Below are 16,924 nucleotides of genomic sequence, written 5' to 3' on the forward strand. Positions count from 1 at the left end.
ATAGTACTTGTCATTATTGCCTAACCCTGGGAAAAGAGTTTTCAAAAATTATTTTTATTTCTTTTTTTCATTTTTATTTCAGAACTGAAAAGATGTAGAAGTATTTTATTAATTACTTTATTTATTTATATCCCAAATATTGCCACCCTCCCATTCCCCTCTCCAAGAGTTCTTCCCCCCCCATGCCCCTTCCTCTTTGCCTCTGAGAGCATGTTTCCTTCCCCCCTGACCCTCACATCCTCCCTCCTTGGGGGCAGCAAGTCTCTGCAGGATCAGATGCATCTTCTCCCAGTGAGGTTAGAAAAGGCAGCGCCCTGCTCCATATTTACCCAGGACCTCGGACCAGCTCATGCATGAATGCTCTTTGGTTGGTGGCTCAGTCTCTGGGAGCTCCCAGGATCCAGGTTAGTTGACACTGCTTGTCTTCCTAAAATGTAGAAATGTTATCATGACCCCCTTAACAATTCCATGATTCTGGTCCCATTTGCTATCCAAAAAAGAAAGAAAAATCACCTTGTTGGATATCCTCCTGGGCCACGTTCGGTGGACTAGAAGATCAAGCCAATGACGTCACAGTGTATAGCAGACTCTTCCAACATTAAAGCTGCCAATCGTGTGTACTTATGCTCTGCTCGCTTTTCCACTCCTCGCTGTCTGATTTCTAATCCTGTCAATCTACCTCATGCTTTTTACATTGTCGTATAGACGGTGGCACACAGCTTTAATCCCAGCACTCAGGAGGCAGAGGCAGGCAGAACTGTTAGTTCGAAGCCAGCCTGGTCTACAGAGTGAGTTCCAGAACAGCCAGGGCTACACAGAGAAACCCTGTCTCAAAACACAAAACAAAAGAAAGGGATTGTATAGAATCCCACAGAACAGGTAAAACAATTCATCTAGTAATTTTCGAATGACGGCTGTGTTGGTTGCATTTACTACAGTAGCATAAGGAATGTCCTCAGAGACTCCGAGTATTGTGAGAGGTTTCTGAAGTAGAAGTGAGCACAGCACGGAAATTGCTCGTTCATAATGGAGTGCTCCTTAAGCTCGAATAGATTGTGCTGTGGGTGCCACAAAGGCCACCTAGCTTAACTCCCACCGTGACAGCGCTAGAGAGCTTGTTAACACACACCCGTTAGAAACGGGGTTGGCAGGCTTCCTATTCTTCGCCGATCTGATTGGTAAGAAATGATATGCTAGTTTTTAAGAACTTTATTTTTCAGTAACTGTGAGTGATTCATAAATTCCCAATGAAATTATAGAACGTAAAGGTTGAGGCTGATGTTCCACACAGCCCAGTGAGGCGCGGTGAGGAACATGGGCAGATGTCTTAACACATGCCAGAGGTCTCAGTCCTTTGGCTTATTTTAAATTTTCAAATCTTAAAACAATTCAACTGATCGAAGCTTCTTAATTTTCATGGACATAAATATATATTTCTTAGATTCAATAAAGAACAAAACCATGTTATTTCTAATATCTGTCTCACAGCAATTTATTAAGAACTTTAGAATCCGGTTGTTATAAGTCCAGAAAAATGTCAAGGAATAAAAACACAACCAGGAAATCAGCTATCACTTTCTTAAAGGGCCTGCCATTCCTCTAGCAGTTGAACCAAGAGATAAAGAAATAAGATAAGAGTCATAAGAGGGTGCCCTTTGATGCTTCTTCACATGACCAATGGGGGGCAGGTGGCTTCTTCAAAGTTTTGTAAAAAGGCACAGGTTTTATCCAGGAGCGAAGGGTCCACATGATAATCTCTTTGTAAAGGCTGCATCTTTATCGCTATTGTATTGGAAATTAGCTTTCAGCGTATAATTTATGGGCAACACCAGCATTCTACAAAGCAGAGCCTAAAACTTCGTCTGAAGAAAGTCTAAAGAGCAAGCCTCGAGGCCCTGGTGGTACCAGATACCTTCAGGCCAGTCCAAGGGAGTCACCTGCAGGGCATTTCAAAGTCCTTTACTGATTAGATCTATTGCCTTGGCGGTAAGAGGACAGGCCATGAACAGGACACCGTGTCTGGACATGTAAAGAGATAAAGACAAGCTAAGCTCCCTCATCCCGGCAGAGTCAGGTCCTTGGGACCTCAGCCAAGGAAAGACCAACTCTCCTTGAGCCAACCAGTCCAAAGATGGAAAGTGTGATTCTGAGGGCCACTGGGACTTTTCAGCCCCGGCACTGAGTCACTGTAAGAGTCGTGCTAAGAGAGTATTCGTGTCGCTTGGTAGGTGCTTGGGACTGTACAGCTAACTGATCCCCCTGGCTGTGGTGGTGCAGCCCTGGAACCTAAGAAGACGGGATCCAAAGTAAGCTTCCCAGAGGAGGGTAAGATGCAAGGGTGCAGGATGCACTGCCTTGCCAGAGCCTCAGCCCTTCTTACAGATCGTCTGCTATGCTGGACTTTATTGGACTCTCCAGCCGCCAAATAATCACACAGATTTATTCATTTTATTATAGCTTAGGCCTAGTTTATGCAACCTCCCAGCTAGCTCACCTAACTTAACTTACCCGACTACTCTAGTCCTTGTCTGCCGTGTGGGCCTTTACCTGTCCACAGCTGACCTCCTCGTGTCTACTGGCAAATCTTCCCTCACCTGAGTATTCTTCTAGAGACCCTCTCTCAGTCAGGAAGTCCCGCCTTCTCTTTCCTGTCAAGCTATTGGCCATCAGCTCTTTATTAAACCAATCAGCAGGTGAGGGAGGAAGAGTGTTTACAAATATGATACAGATGCTGAAGCATAAAAGTAGCAATACCAAAGTCCAGCCAGTTCTCTGCAGGTACAGAATTGACAATTGAATAATTCAAGACAATCCTCACACAGTGCATCCCAACAATTATGCCAACAGTCCACCAGACCAACAAAATTCAACCTTTGCTGTCCACTTCCCTGCATATTCTCTGGTATGGAGTTGAGGGACCAGGAAGACGTGGGAAGCAGGAAGAGGAAGGGAACGGAGTTAGCTGAGAGTCTGCAACACTAGGAAAGTAGAAGCCCGGATGTACATGGCGCCTGCGCAGTACCTGGCACACAGACGGTACCACGTAAATGCTCTGAAAACCATTGGATGGTTGAAGGTCGGATAATAGAAGAAGCGAGTTATGTGAGGACGAAGTAAGGATGGGGAAATGAACAGAAGTGTCGACGGCTAAGAGCAGAGTCTGCACACACTCACGCACTGAAAATAGACAGGAGAGAGACAGCAGAACATCTTCTAATAGTTATCCGGGTAGGTTGTAGGTGATTTTCACTTTCTTATCATTGTAGTCCAGTTTCCTACATGAAACACCTATTTTTAAAAACTTTTAAAATTTAGTCTTTCATATATTGCAGCCCGACTATAGCCTCTCCCCAACCCCTTGCCCCTGTCTGCCCACAACTCCTCCATTTTGATTCCGGTAAGGGCGGGCATCCCAGGAATATCAAACAAGTATGGCATATCAAGTTGCAATAAGAACAGGCACCTCTCCTCATATTAATGCTGGATGGGGCAATACAGTGGGAGGAAAAGGGTTCCAAAAGCAGGCAAAAGAGTCAGAGACGACCACCGCGCCCACTGTTAGGAGTCACATGGAGAGGAGCAAGTTACACAACTAACATATGCAGAAGGCCTAGGTCAGGCTCTCGATTGTCGGTTCGGTCTCTGCGCGCACCCAGGAGCCCTGTGGGGTTTCTTGTGGTGTCCTCGGCTGCTCCGGTTCCTACAGATTCTTTCCTCTTACGCAGGATCCCACAGCATTTAGCAATGGGTCTCTGCGTCTGCTCCTCCTATTAGCTGCTGGATGAAGTTCTCTGATGACGATTACGCCAGGCTCCTGTCTACAAGTGTTGCAGAATGTGGGCGTCATTTCATTGTCTCTGGCTTCTACAATCCCTGGTTCCTGGACCTCCAGGCGATGGGGTGGGCTCCCTCTTGTGGTAAGGCTCTCAAACTGGAGCAGTTATTTGTTGGCCACTCCCACAATTTCTGTGCAACCTTTACCCAAGCACATGTTACAGAAAGAACAAATAGTAGGTCAAATGTTTTGTGCTTGAGTTGGTGTCCCAATCTCTCCACTGGAAGTCTTGACTAGAGAGAAAGAATACTGAGAGAGACAACTGCAATTGAGGGGCATTTTGGAAGTGAGATAGAAACCTAGTGCAAAGGAAACATCGGGCAATCTACAAGGGTGACCCTAGCTAAGACTCCTAGTAATGGGGGATTGTGGAGCCTGAACTGACCGTCTCCTGTAACTAGAGACATCTTTCTTTCTTTCTTTCTTTCTTTCTTTCTTTCTTTCTTTCTTTCTTTCTTTCTTTCTTTCTTTCTTTCTTTCTCTCTCTCTCTCTCTCTCTCTCTCTCTCTCTCTCTCTCTCTCTCTCTCTCAGAGGGCATCGAATCCCATTATAGGTCTGGGACTTGAACTCAGGACCTCTGGAAGAGCAGTCAGTGCTCTTAACCGCGGAGCCATCTCTCCAGTCCCTGAAACATCTATTTTTTAAAAAGTAATGTAAATAAACATTATTTTATAAAAGGAATTGCAAGTTGTTATGGGCTGAAATGTGTCTTAAGATTCAGGAACTAAAGCCTACTACTGTTGTGGCATTCCTAATGAAATAACACACAAGGTATGCCTTTTAAGTTTTTAAGAGAAATATTCCAGGGAAAGAGGGGTCTAGAAGTATTTGGGGCAACCTAGGAGGAATACAGGGTGCTAGAGCGGTCACAGTAACACCACATGCCTTAGAAGCAGCAACCAAGCAGAGGGAACTGAATTTTTATTGTAGTCCAAAGCAGTTACCATGGAGACCTGGTGAGCACAGCCTCAGCTCTGCAGAGATGAAGCTTCCAAAAGGGAACCGCCACTGTAGGGTCAGAGACAGAAGGAAGTGGATGGAGAGAAGATGTGGTCCAGAGAGGGCACAGGAAGAGTACCGCTTTCCCTTGGGGCTGCCACTCCCTTGGGGCTGCCACTCAGTTCCCTTGCCTGTGTGTTACCTGGCAGTGTCCCTGTGAGGCAGTAGTTCTCAGCCTTCCTAATGCTGAGACCCTTTAATAGATAATTTAATAGATAATGCTTCATGTTGTGGTGACCCCCAACCACAAAATTATTTTTGTTGTGACTTTATAACTGTAAGTTTGCTACTGTTGTGGAAGGTAATATCTGTGTTTTCTGATAGAATCATATGATGGGGTCATTCAACCCCAAAGGTGTTGAGACCCACACATTGAGAGTAGCATTCAGGTACTGTTCACAGTTCCAGCGTTACCTCTGCAGGTGTTCCCTTGCCTGTGGCTGAGGGCTTTGGGAAGCTGTTTCCTCAGTAACCTCAGTGGCTAAAGGCAGATGTGACAGATTGGTGGTCATCTCAGGGAACAGAGGTTCCAGGCACTCTGGTCAGGACCCATGTCCTTATGGATTATACAAGTGCAGATGTCAGTTTCTTCCCCAACTGTAGCTGTTCAAGTCCAAGTGTGTCTCTTTGTGCTTCAGTCAATAAAACATTCTGAAACTTGTTGCTTACAGTTTTCCTTTTGCTACTTGCTTTCTTTAGCTATAATGCACACATCATGCTGTTGAGCGATTAAAGACAATTAAACGATTTCAGCTCTCATGGTGGTATTGCCATCTGCACCCCCAATTTTAGAACGTTTTCATTACCTGGAGTAGTGTACCTCTTAAGAGTCACTTTTCATCTCATCCCAACACCCATGCCCTTGGTGACCACTGAGCTACCCTTCCACCTCTAGAATTGCCCCTTTCTGAATATTTCATAAGGTGGATTCACAAACTACCTTTGGAAAATTGGCCTTTCAGTTAGTTAGCATAATGCTTCAAGCTTCGTTGGTGTACAGCATACGTCAGTACTTCCACTGATGTATATTAACCCACCCACCAGCAGGTGGGATGTTTGTTCTATTTCTGCTTCTCAGATATTAGGCATAACACTGCCACAAACATTGTGTGAGTTACTTGTGTCGTTGCTGAGATAATATACCTACCTGACCCAAGCAGTGAGGGAAGGAAGGAGGGGTTTATTTTGTGTTGTAAAAACTATTGAATCTCATTCTGGGGTTTCTACCCCGCCTTTGACCATTCAGTTCCCAGATTAAAGACATACAACCTTTATATTTATATTAAGCCTTTAATGCACTAGAGATGGGCAGGTATCTACCCTCTGAGCTATTAGAATCTCCTTCGCCATCAATAACCTGAATTATAATTGGCCACGTTTCAGGGCTGCTCTTAACTGCAGTCGGCCAGCCTCATGACCATGCTGTCATGACTCACCCACCTCACGGCATCTTCTCCTCCCCCCACCTTCTCTCTCTCCTCCTCATCTCTGTGGTCTCTGCTCCAGCCCCAAGCCCATGAACCAAAATTCCACCTGTCTCTCCTCTGCCCAGCTATAGGCCAGCAGCATCTGTATTCAAACAATGGTTTTTAAGTTAAGGAACAAGGTGCAGATTCTCTTATCCCTGGGGGACCAAGCCTTATAGGCTGGTCTTTTCCATTACAATACATAGAAAAAGACCACACCTCAACAATTTTGGGATGCAGATTAAAGAAGCAAGAGGCGCAGATGTAAGAACAGAGAACAACTAGACACACTATCTCTGCATTCAGGACGCAGACTCATAAATGTGTGCGTTTGGCTCAAGGTCTCCTTTTCAATCATTCGAGATCCTAGTCCATGGAGTGGTTCAGCCTACATTACGGTGGGGCTTCCTTCTTTATCTGAGCTAATCTAGATAACACTTCAAGGGGAAGCCCAGAGAGCTGATCCCACAGAGATTCTAAATCCTATCAAATTGGCAGACAAGACCGACCGTTACGAACGCTTGTGTGCATGCTTGTGTAGCCACACGAGCTTTCGCTTGTCTCAGGCGTGTAGGTGGGAGTGGCTTCGCTGGTCTACCTTATTGAGAGCCTGACCAAGGGAAAGGGCGTGAGCTGTCCCAGGCACAGCAGTGCTGCAGAGGCTTCCCAACGTTTTCAACAGTTTTTCCTTTTTAAAATCACACTCATCTTGGTAACTTTTTGTGTTTCTGATATTCTTGGCGCGCGCAGCGCGCGCGCGCGCGCGTGTGTGTGTGTGTGTGTGTGTGTATTTAGAATTGAGTCATTTATCTTTTTTTTTTTCATTATTGAGTTGCAAGAGTTCTTTTTAGCAGGGATATAATTTTCAAAAGTCCTCTCTTATCCTATGGATTATCTTTTCTTCATGGTCTCTACATTTGATGATGTCCAACTATAGATTTTGCTGGTTTGGGATCATTTATAAGGAACTATTGCCTAACTTAACATCATAAACATTTTCATCTATATTTTAAAGAAATATTTAACAGTTTTAGCTTTTATGTTTGGATCTTTGGTTCCTTGTGATTTAACTTTTGTATAGGTAGTGAGATCTGCATGTAGATCTCTAACACATTTGTTGAGAAATTATTTTTCCCTTTTGGAGTATTTTGGTATCCTTGTCCAAAATCAAATGTTCATGAATGCAAGGGTTACTCAATATATATTTAGTATATTTAATGATAGCGGTGCAAATGGTCACATATCTTATTACACATCATGGGCAATCTGCAGTTATTCATCAGACTAAAGAAATGGCAGTCAGACACCATCCTATTCTGGTTCATTTTGAAAATTAGAAGACAGACTCTCAGTAAGTGGTTGAGTACTAATAATTTAATTTATACCTTAATTCAGACAAAATTACCATTGGGCATGTATTCTGGATCTGAGCCTAGACAGGGCTTGATGAGCCAGAGTTCCCTCTGATATAACATTAGAGATTCTTCTCAAGCACATTACCAATGTCCTACACTTTAATTTTCTGTCATTGAGGGAAAATACTTGCAGCCATTTCTTCGTGACTTGGGACAGACTTCCCAATCACCTTCAGCAGGCATAGCAAGGTGCTGGGGTTAAGGAGCAGTCTTGTTCTGCATGTGGCTGCCAGCTACCATTTTAAACTTCTGTATTCTGCCTCCTACTCAGCCTCATTTCTAAAATAGCCAGAAGCTTTGGCAAGAAGCCACTGGTCGCAGTTTATCAAGCAGCGGCACGTCTGTTCCCCATCTTTTGGCAAAGTCAGTAATTTGGTTTGTCTCCGGGATGGAAATTTTGTGGAGGATGTTCAAATTACTCTAGGAGCAGGCAAATTTTAAGGAGTTGGCAAATTTATCTTAGTTTATTATGTTTCTCCAGAATACACTGTGAGACTAATAAAGATGAGCATTTTACCCATAACCCTCAGATAAGAAAGAGCATTGATCTGTTAGACAGAGAGCTGTATGTAGCCACATCTACAGTCATAATATAATGAGCCTTTGCAGTCTCTAAACTCCTCTGCCTCAGAATCTAGGGTGACTTTTCAGAAATCCATGTTCTTGAGTCTCTACTGAATCAGAAATCTGGGCAAATGGATGTCAGGATTTGCATTTTAAGACACCATTAATTGATCTCCTATACACTAAGATTGAGAGTTGCCTACTTAGGAGTTTTACTAGGAGGAAGCACTTGTTTGCATCCTAAGCATCAGAAAAGCACAGATCTAGAATTAGACTTCAATGTCTACTCCTTTAAAATAAGGGCAAGTCTTCCATGCCTAGGCTGGGGTAGGAGGAGAGTGGTAAGCAACAGATAAACAGATGGACCCCAGCATCTAGCACAAAACAGGAGCCACTTCATTCACTGAGCATGAATAATGATTCCTAGTTCACAGGGCTACTGTGAGGATGAAAGGGACAGCATGCACAAAGGCTCTAAAGATGTCTGACACAGACACTGTGCGCATTATTTATGGCCCAGCACCAGCTGTCTCTTCCTCAGCTCCTCGCCCTAGCCATGTTGGTTACATTCTTAACTGATGACTCACACCATCAGCTAAGTGCTTACCGACTAGCCTACTGAGCCCGGCCTATGAACTGAGAAATTCTTATAGCAAGGTAAAAAAAAAAAAAATGAGGCCTGCCAGGGACCATTGCCAGATGTAATCTTTCCAGATTAGTTAAGAGGTTACCCCAAAAGGTCAGCCACAAACCCAGTGTTTCTGTTGTGTGAATTTAACTTATATTTCTTAGTTCTAAAGCATACCAAAATGTGTAAATACAGAAAAGGACAAAATAAACTACATTTCCCTCTATTACACAGAAGTATATAGCCTATGCAAAAAAACTTGCTGGTCACTTTCAGCAAAGCAGATGCACTCATGAGCCCAGGACCTGCTGGGCTCAGAAGGGGCCTGGCTCAGATTCAAAGCTCAGTGGACACCATCTTGGTCTTCTTAGTCATTTTCTCTTTGAATTTGAGTCATTCAAGGCCCCCCAAGTACAGCTTCCTTCTGGGTGAAGGCCGGATGGAGGACGGCTGGCCATCTAGCCTAGGCTGGTGGAGGAGGAGGGATGCCCTCTCTGCCTGTCCCCTCATCCCCACGACCCCTGTGGGATCCGGCTGGCTTCTCTCAGCTCACTTGACCGATCCCCTCCTTGATCCCTGGGCCCTTTTTCTCCTATAAATCAGGTACTTGCTGTGTGTCCTGAATTCCCATCTTGTCCTTTTGTTCTTTAGTGAGGTCATTTATTTAAAGTTCGGTGTTTCTTGGCATTTGTTACAGGAGACACACTTGCTCAGTCCAGTAGGTGGAGACCAGGGGGGAAAAATCTTTGTGTAACCTTACTTCTGGGAATTTATCCTAAGAGGACAACTGGAATAAAATTATCAATCAAAAGGAATATTATTCCAGTAACATCTAGCATTAGAAAATGAAACAAATACCCAGTTAGAGGGGATTGGCCAAATGATGACCCACTCATTCATCCAGCAGATATGTAAAAGGACGACATGACCCAATGCTTAGTAGTGTGAAAAAGTTGCCATCAATGCATTAAATGAAATTTTCAAGCTACAAAGCTAGTTTAAAATCTCATTTAAACACAATAACACATGTATTCTTACAGGAAAAGATAGCTTTACCAGGTGGGACTTGAGGCCACCATCTGCTTTTAGCTGTCCCTCTTTGCCATCTTGGGGTTGCTCATAATAGTCGCTATTTGCAAGCCTCTGCTGCCATTCTCTCCTTGCTTTCCCAGGTGTGCTGGAAGACGGACTGTCCTCTAACGGGGTGCTCCGACCTGCAGCCCCGGGTGGAATAGCCAACCCAGAGAAGAAGATGAACTGTGGGACCCAATGCCCCAACTCACAGAACCTCAGCTCAGGCCCTCTGACCCAGAAACAGAATGGCCTCTGGGCCACAGAGGTAGGGTCAAAGCTACAACGTTAACTGGGGCTGGAGAACAGGGGTGGAACTTACAAACCCTGTGTCCAGGGAAGGAAGACCTTGGGAATAGAGGTTTTCCACCTCTCCATGTGGAAACTTACTGCAAACATCATTTTAATCCTTTCCCCGTGGGCTGTTGAGTATTATTTAACTTAAAAAAAAAGAGTCCCTGATAGTTGCCCTCTGGAGGAAGTGTGAGTTTGTTGAGGTACACAGTTTTGTCCAAAGATCTCCTGGTTGTAGGCTGTGAAACCTGTGGAAGGAAACAAACTCGGTGTTGTACCTCCTACCCTTCAATCAGCTGATCAGTGCAAGGGTCTGTAAGGTGCTTCTTGTAAAATATCATGTTGGCATCACGAACTCTTGCTGTTGGAAACAATGCTGGCTGCTGTTCCTGGACCTGGCTGGCATCCTTTGATCCCTTACTTCCCAGAGCTATAGTTTGGAGGTGCTCCTGCTGTGCGTGGCTCCTCCTCCACGGGGTGGGGATGGGGGTGAGGAGCTGCAGCCCAGAACAAAAGCTCTGAGCAGGTAGAGACCCTGCAGTCTCTTCCCCCTCCTCCTCTCTTTTCCTCCTCCTCTTCCTCTCCTCCTCCTCTCCTTCCTCCTCTTCCGTTCCTCCCCCCATTTCCTCATTTCCCCTGAAGTCCACCATTTACTTAAAGCTTCAGAACCTACTGGTCCCCCTCTCCCAGCTGTGGCCTTCTGCTTCCTGAGGGCACAGCTTCCTACCTAATGATGGGATTTTTTTTTCTTTTGATTAATCCTTTACATGGTAGTTTATTTACAAAAGCATTTTCTTTTTCTGAGTTGATATATCACAAAAACATTGTTTTGTGTACATGAAGACAAGGTTCAGGTTTTTCCGGTAAAGACATCGTGACAATGTAAACCTACTGTAATATCATCCGGTGCCTTGGGGAAGAATGAAAAGTTGCTAAGCCCTGGTGCAGCCAATGATTCCACTTCATTGTGCAACAAAGCTTATCATTTGCAAGAATTTTGTGATGGAATTCCTGTCCCACATCATTAAGTTGCTTTCAGTGGCTTTGATCAGCAAACTGGTTGCAAATTTATCTCCAAAGTTCATTGCCTGAGGAGACTTGTAGAGTCAATCTTTCAGAATCTCAGGTTTCTTAAATGTATAGTGGAAATAAAATAATATCCAAAGGCACAGACAGATGGGCCTCCTCTTGTAGACTGAGATACATAGAACAGGGACAAACAGGATAGCTGGGCCCACAACACAATGACCTCATTGAGTGGAATGCTAATGGGACCCTAACTCTAGCTGGGCAAGGGAGATGGAAGGGCCCTGTATTGTCTACTTTGTGCATCAGTTGACTTTCAGGAGAACCAGTCATCATTAGCAGAGTACTAGACAGTCTGGGCTCCACAGAACTGTGTTCACAAGGTTGAGTGTTCAGATGTCTGTCCCCTAATCCTTCTCTCCACACTTAGGACACAGAATGCGTGATAACAAAGACATGGCTGAGTTACCTGGGAAACAGCTTGATCGACATCCTTGTTTTCCTTACGTCACATTCTGCCCTCTTTGCCCATCCCTTCAAAGTTGTGTTTTGCACTTAAAGGGTGCTAGCTACTAGGCCCTGTAGGCTTTGAAATCCTCCCAACAACAGTATCACGACCATTTTGTAGGCAAGGGAACTAAGGCGTGCATTGTATGGCAGATAGTACCATAAACAAGATAGAGATGAACACAGTGGATCAGAGCATCATAACAGAGCAGCGCATGGGGCAGGCCGTGGCTCAGTGGGTAGAGTGTTTTCTTAGCAGCACAAACCCTTGGACTCAGTCCCCACTGGACAATAGCAGTACTGAGAAGATGGAGGTAGGAGGGTCAAAGTACAAAGCTATCCTTGGCTGCATTTTTTACAATGATGAGAAAACATGTACACTTTGAATATCTAATTTCAAGTTGGAACCTTTTTCTGTGTGTGCAACATGCAGTGCCACCTTCTCTTACATTGCTGGGAAGCAACAGTGGATAGAGTAATGGCTTCCAGTCAGCCTGGAGATCACCAGGGAATCAGCTGATAGCCCACATGGCCTGGGCACTGCTACACACATCTTCAGCTTGCGTTGGGCTTATTAAGATGTGAGCCACGATGCTAACATTTTACAGCATTTCCCCTGTGCATCAGCTCTTGGCTGCTGCTTCTTCTCCAGGAGACAGACACCTTTGGAGAAGCACACAGCCCCATCCACATGCCTCTTGCCGTTTTCCCATTCAGATTTACCAGAAAAATGTGTGAGTAAAAGGCATCCCTTACTGGGCCTTGAGATGCTCCTCGTTAATTCTTATGAGCACTCTTGAAATCCTCTGAGTGCTACTTGGCACTGCTTGAGTGTCAAGGACCAGGGTGTGAGAAAGACAGAGGTACTGTGTCCTCTGAGATCCAGTGTCCCTCAGGCTGAGAGCAAGAGACGGATGATATGATAAATAGCATTGCTACAGACTTGATTGGTGTTCTGAAGTACCCGGGAAGCCATTAGTGGGGATAATAACTGTTAGCACAGATGTCCCCTCCAAAGCTCACAATCCTTCCTGAAGGGTGACAGGACTCAGTGAACACTCCACTGATGGGGAGCAACAGTATCTTATGTTTTGAATCCTCTGTGCTTCATAGCCCATCAAACAAATCCTATCTCTGTTTCTTCAGTTCCTTCTGGTCCCTGATTTCTGACTAGCATCAATAGGTGCTAATGGGCAACATGATCGCACCCACAGTGATCTTGCAGAAACTGGAACTGACTGTCTCAGTAGAGAGCTCTTTATGTACCCTGCTTTCCTTGATTGCTTGGGACCATACTGACCTCACAGCACTTGATAAATCATTGACTTATTCTTCACCCAGCTCCTCACCTGTGTCCCGAAAACAATCCAAGAGGAGCCTCTGCTGCTTTCTGTTAATTAAGGCAGTCTAGGAACTCCAAGCTGGCTCCAAGCACTTTGATATGCTATTTCTTCAGGCTTAGATCTCATGTCCTCCATTTAAAGTCAGAACAAACTCCTCTCCAGGCTAGCTCAGCAGGCGAGGGTGCTTACTGCCAAGCATGCGATTGATATCAGGAACCTATGTAGTGGAAAGAGAAAACCAGTTCCTGAAAGTTATCCTCCGATCCATGGTACACACACAAAGTAAAAGAAAGTCCTCCGCTGGGGCTGGAGAGACAGCCCTGGAGTTCAGAGCAAGCTGCTGAGCTTGCAGAAGATCTCCGTTCAGTTTCCAGCAGCCGCCAGGTTCACCACTGTGGGCGCCACAGAGGTCCTTGTGCTCACAGATAAACACTAGGGGAAGCAGGGACGTTAAATACACAGAGTTGTTTCTTCAAAGGAGAGATGTCTAACCTGTTTTCTGTCCACACGGTTGGGAGTGGATGTGGTTAATAGCATGGTGACCCTTGTGCTATCCATGTGGTCTCGCCATGTGGACCCTTCCCCAGTCGCTTATCTTGAGCTTGTTTTTCTCAGTGAATCTATAGAGCCCATCTTTACAGAGGATTCCACGTCTACTTTACAAAGACTTTTGGTGTAGTCATGTTCTAAGGTTTGTTGTGCACATGGGATTGAATTAATTATCACCAGGAAACCTTTTGGCAAACTGGGCTGTGCACATTTAATGTGTCTACAATAAGCTCCTTGGGGTCAGACTCTCAAAGTTTGAGCCAACACTTGTTACTGAGTTGTACTAAACTGAACTGCCTTCTTGCTTGGCTAGGGTGCTCACAGAGTCCCTCCCTTCCCCCAATCCATCTATTAACTCCAGATCCAGGGAATCTGACACTCTCTTATGACCTCTGTAAGGGCATGCACGTAATGCACAGAGGCAAAACTATGCAAGATAAAAATAAACAAACCTAAGCAAAACAAAACAAAAAAACCCTCAAGTATCAGACAGACATGTGGACACAGCTCTTGGAAGACCCTGAGTGTGTCGCTGGCTGCTCACAGCGCTTTCATGTCTCCAAAGCTGCACATGCTCCAGTTGCTTTATTGTTCTTGGCAAAGTGACCAGACGCTAAAGGAATTACCCATTGTCTGAGTTAATTCTCAGCTAAGGGACTTCCTCCAAAAGTTCCAGCCCCAGTGTCTAGCCAACAATGCTTGGCACTGCGTGGCCCAGTGTGGGAAGGATGGGTGAAACCCCACAGACTTCAAAGGATAGGGTCGTCGGGGAATTTCTCTCTGACAGTGGTAATGTGAGGCACATCACACCGAGGAAGAGCCAGGCAAGCAAAGGAGCCTCTTAGGAAAACAGAAGCAAGATGCTAAACGGAGGGAGGGAACAGATGGAACCACTGGGGGGAACCAGAGGGAAGGCTGTGGTAGGGCCCTGGGGAGCCCTCAGCAGCCCCGGCCTGGGAAAAAGGAAGGGATCTATTACAGCAGCAGGACAGATTTCTGTGGGGATTTGGCCTGCAGCAAAACCAGTCCAGTTAAAAGACGCTCTGGCCATAGACCTCCTTGTTCTTCATAGTCTTTCCTTGACGTCCCTGTCGACCTCAGGGTTTGTGCACCTGTACTAGGTGCTACTAACTATGCGCTGGTTGAATGGGACAAGGCTAGCAGCTCACTAAGATTAAAAGGGGCTTCCCCAGCACCAGCCCTGTCCTGGCAACGCCATCATATCACGGCAGCTCTGCTACCTTCCCTGTGAGCATCTCTCCCTGAGGATCATGGGAAAATGCAACACGTCCTTGTAACGCTTGATGAAACCCAGTAGCTTAAGTCAAAGTGGTTCTGATCCTGCTGTGGAAAGCTAAGAGCTGGCCTGTCACGGTGGGGTCGCTGAGACGGAATGTACCCTGGTTCACCCCATGTTACTGCTTTAAGGCTCATGGAATCTGGGAACTAGAGGTTTCTTAGTGTCTGTCTTCCTTTAATGGACAGAAAAGAAATCTAAGACCTTCTGTTGCAGCCTGTAAATCTCTGCACTTAATCCCTGATAAGGAGAGGAGGAGTAAACAAACACGTCTGGTTTATGTTGTGCCAGACACTATACAGGGCTTTGTTTTTAATCCCCACAACTCTGAAAACTTAAGCATCCTTCCCCATCTGGGAAAATGGAGGCCCAAGCTCTCTCCTTTCATTGGCTGAATCATAATGTTGGAGAGGTTAACGTGAACTTGATCAGAGTTCATCAGGATGTGGAACCTGGAGCCATTGTCTTTACTTTTGCAGGACATTGTCCTTGACAAAGCGCTGCCTTCTGACTGCAGATGCCTTATTGTGCACACAAACATACTAAGACTGGGATGTTGCGGTGGTGATGTAAGGAGCAATCAGTGCTTTACATAATTGAAAGCCAGTGGGAAAGTTCTAGGGCACGTAGGCAGGGCAAACAGGTTCTGTGCATGCGTGGACCTCTCTGCCTCTTTTTCCCTTTTCCTCCTCCTCCCCATTTTTCACTCCCCACTCTTTCCCCCTCAGATAAAATCTTATGCAACTCAAAATGGTCCTGGATTCATTATGCAGCTAATAACCTTGAACTCCTGATCTTCCTGCCTCCACTTCCCCAAGGGCTGCCATATTAGGTATGCATCACTGTGTCCTGCCTTTCTTTCTGAAAGGCTACCTGCACTTGTCCGTTTTTCAAATCATTTATTGGGCATCTATGATGTGACAGGCATGGAATTAGATTGGATACTGAACAAAAATAGTCAAGGACTCTATCTTCTTGAATTTCAAATCTGATTAAAAAGTTGAAAATAGATGAGTGCACAGTTCAAGCTGTAGTTAAAGGCTGCACAGGAAGTAAAAAGGCTGGACAGGAAGTAGAAGGGCTGGACAGGAAGTAAAGCAGCAGCACAGGAAATAAAAAGGCTGGACAGGAAGTGAGGGTTACTGGGAGACTGATAACAGAGCCGTGACAGGATGCGCTTATACACATCCCATAAACAATTGCTTAGTGTGACTCCCTGTGGGAGGGTGCTAAACGTCAGAGCGTGTTATTAGGATACCCTTCTCTATACTTTCTTTTGAGCCACATTTGAAGCAAGTTTTATTAAATTTTGGCCAGGTCAATGGGCACTGGCTGGGTCCATGCCTGGATTCCCAGAGAATGACCCCTTTACTCTTGAGTTTTTGTTTTGTCTTTTGAAATATAATCTCACTATGTAGTCCATGCTTGCTCTATAGCCAAGGCTGGATCTGAACTCTCAACTCTCCTCCTCATCCTCCCAGGTGCTGAAATTTGGCTTATCAAAAAAATTACATATTTATAAATGTATAAATTTATTTGTAGTATGTAGTATTATTTTATTATACTAATATAATTATTACATGTTTTAATTATATGCTTATAGAAAATATATTATGTATAAAGAATATAATATGATAATATATAATATATGATATATGTGATATCATATAATATAATGAGACAGGGTCTCACTATGTAAACCAGGCCAACCTCAAACTCATAGTGAGACCTATCTGCCTCTGCCTCCCATGTGCTGCAGTTAACCAAGATGTTATATACTACACTCTCTTTTTAAAAAAAAACAAACAAACAACTATAATCATGTATTGCTTTTTTTTCCCCCTTTTCTTTGTAGACACGATCTCTTGTAGTCAAATTTGGCTACAAACTCTATATGACCTGGGAACTGACCTTGGATTTCTTGTGTCT

At 44.7% G+C, this 16,924-nt stretch overlaps 1 protein-coding gene across 1 annotated transcript in view; it reads left to right on the top strand.

Annotated features, from left to right (window-relative positions):
• Positions 1-16,924, top strand: part of Baalc (BAALC binder of MAP3K1 and KLF4) — a 76,023-nt gene that overhangs the window by 53,448 nt on the left and 5,651 nt on the right. Inside the window, exon 2 of the mRNA XM_052161366.1 lies at positions 10,081-10,247. Within this exon, the coding sequence (XP_052017326.1) occupies positions 10,081-10,247 (167 nt within the window). The remainder of the gene's footprint in view (positions 1-10,080; positions 10,248-16,924) is intronic.

This window comes from Apodemus sylvaticus, chromosome 17 (assembly GCF_947179515.1).
Source record: "Apodemus sylvaticus chromosome 17, mApoSyl1.1, whole genome shotgun sequence".
In the NCBI taxonomy this organism is placed as follows: Eukaryota; Metazoa; Chordata; class Mammalia; order Rodentia; family Muridae; genus Apodemus; species Apodemus sylvaticus.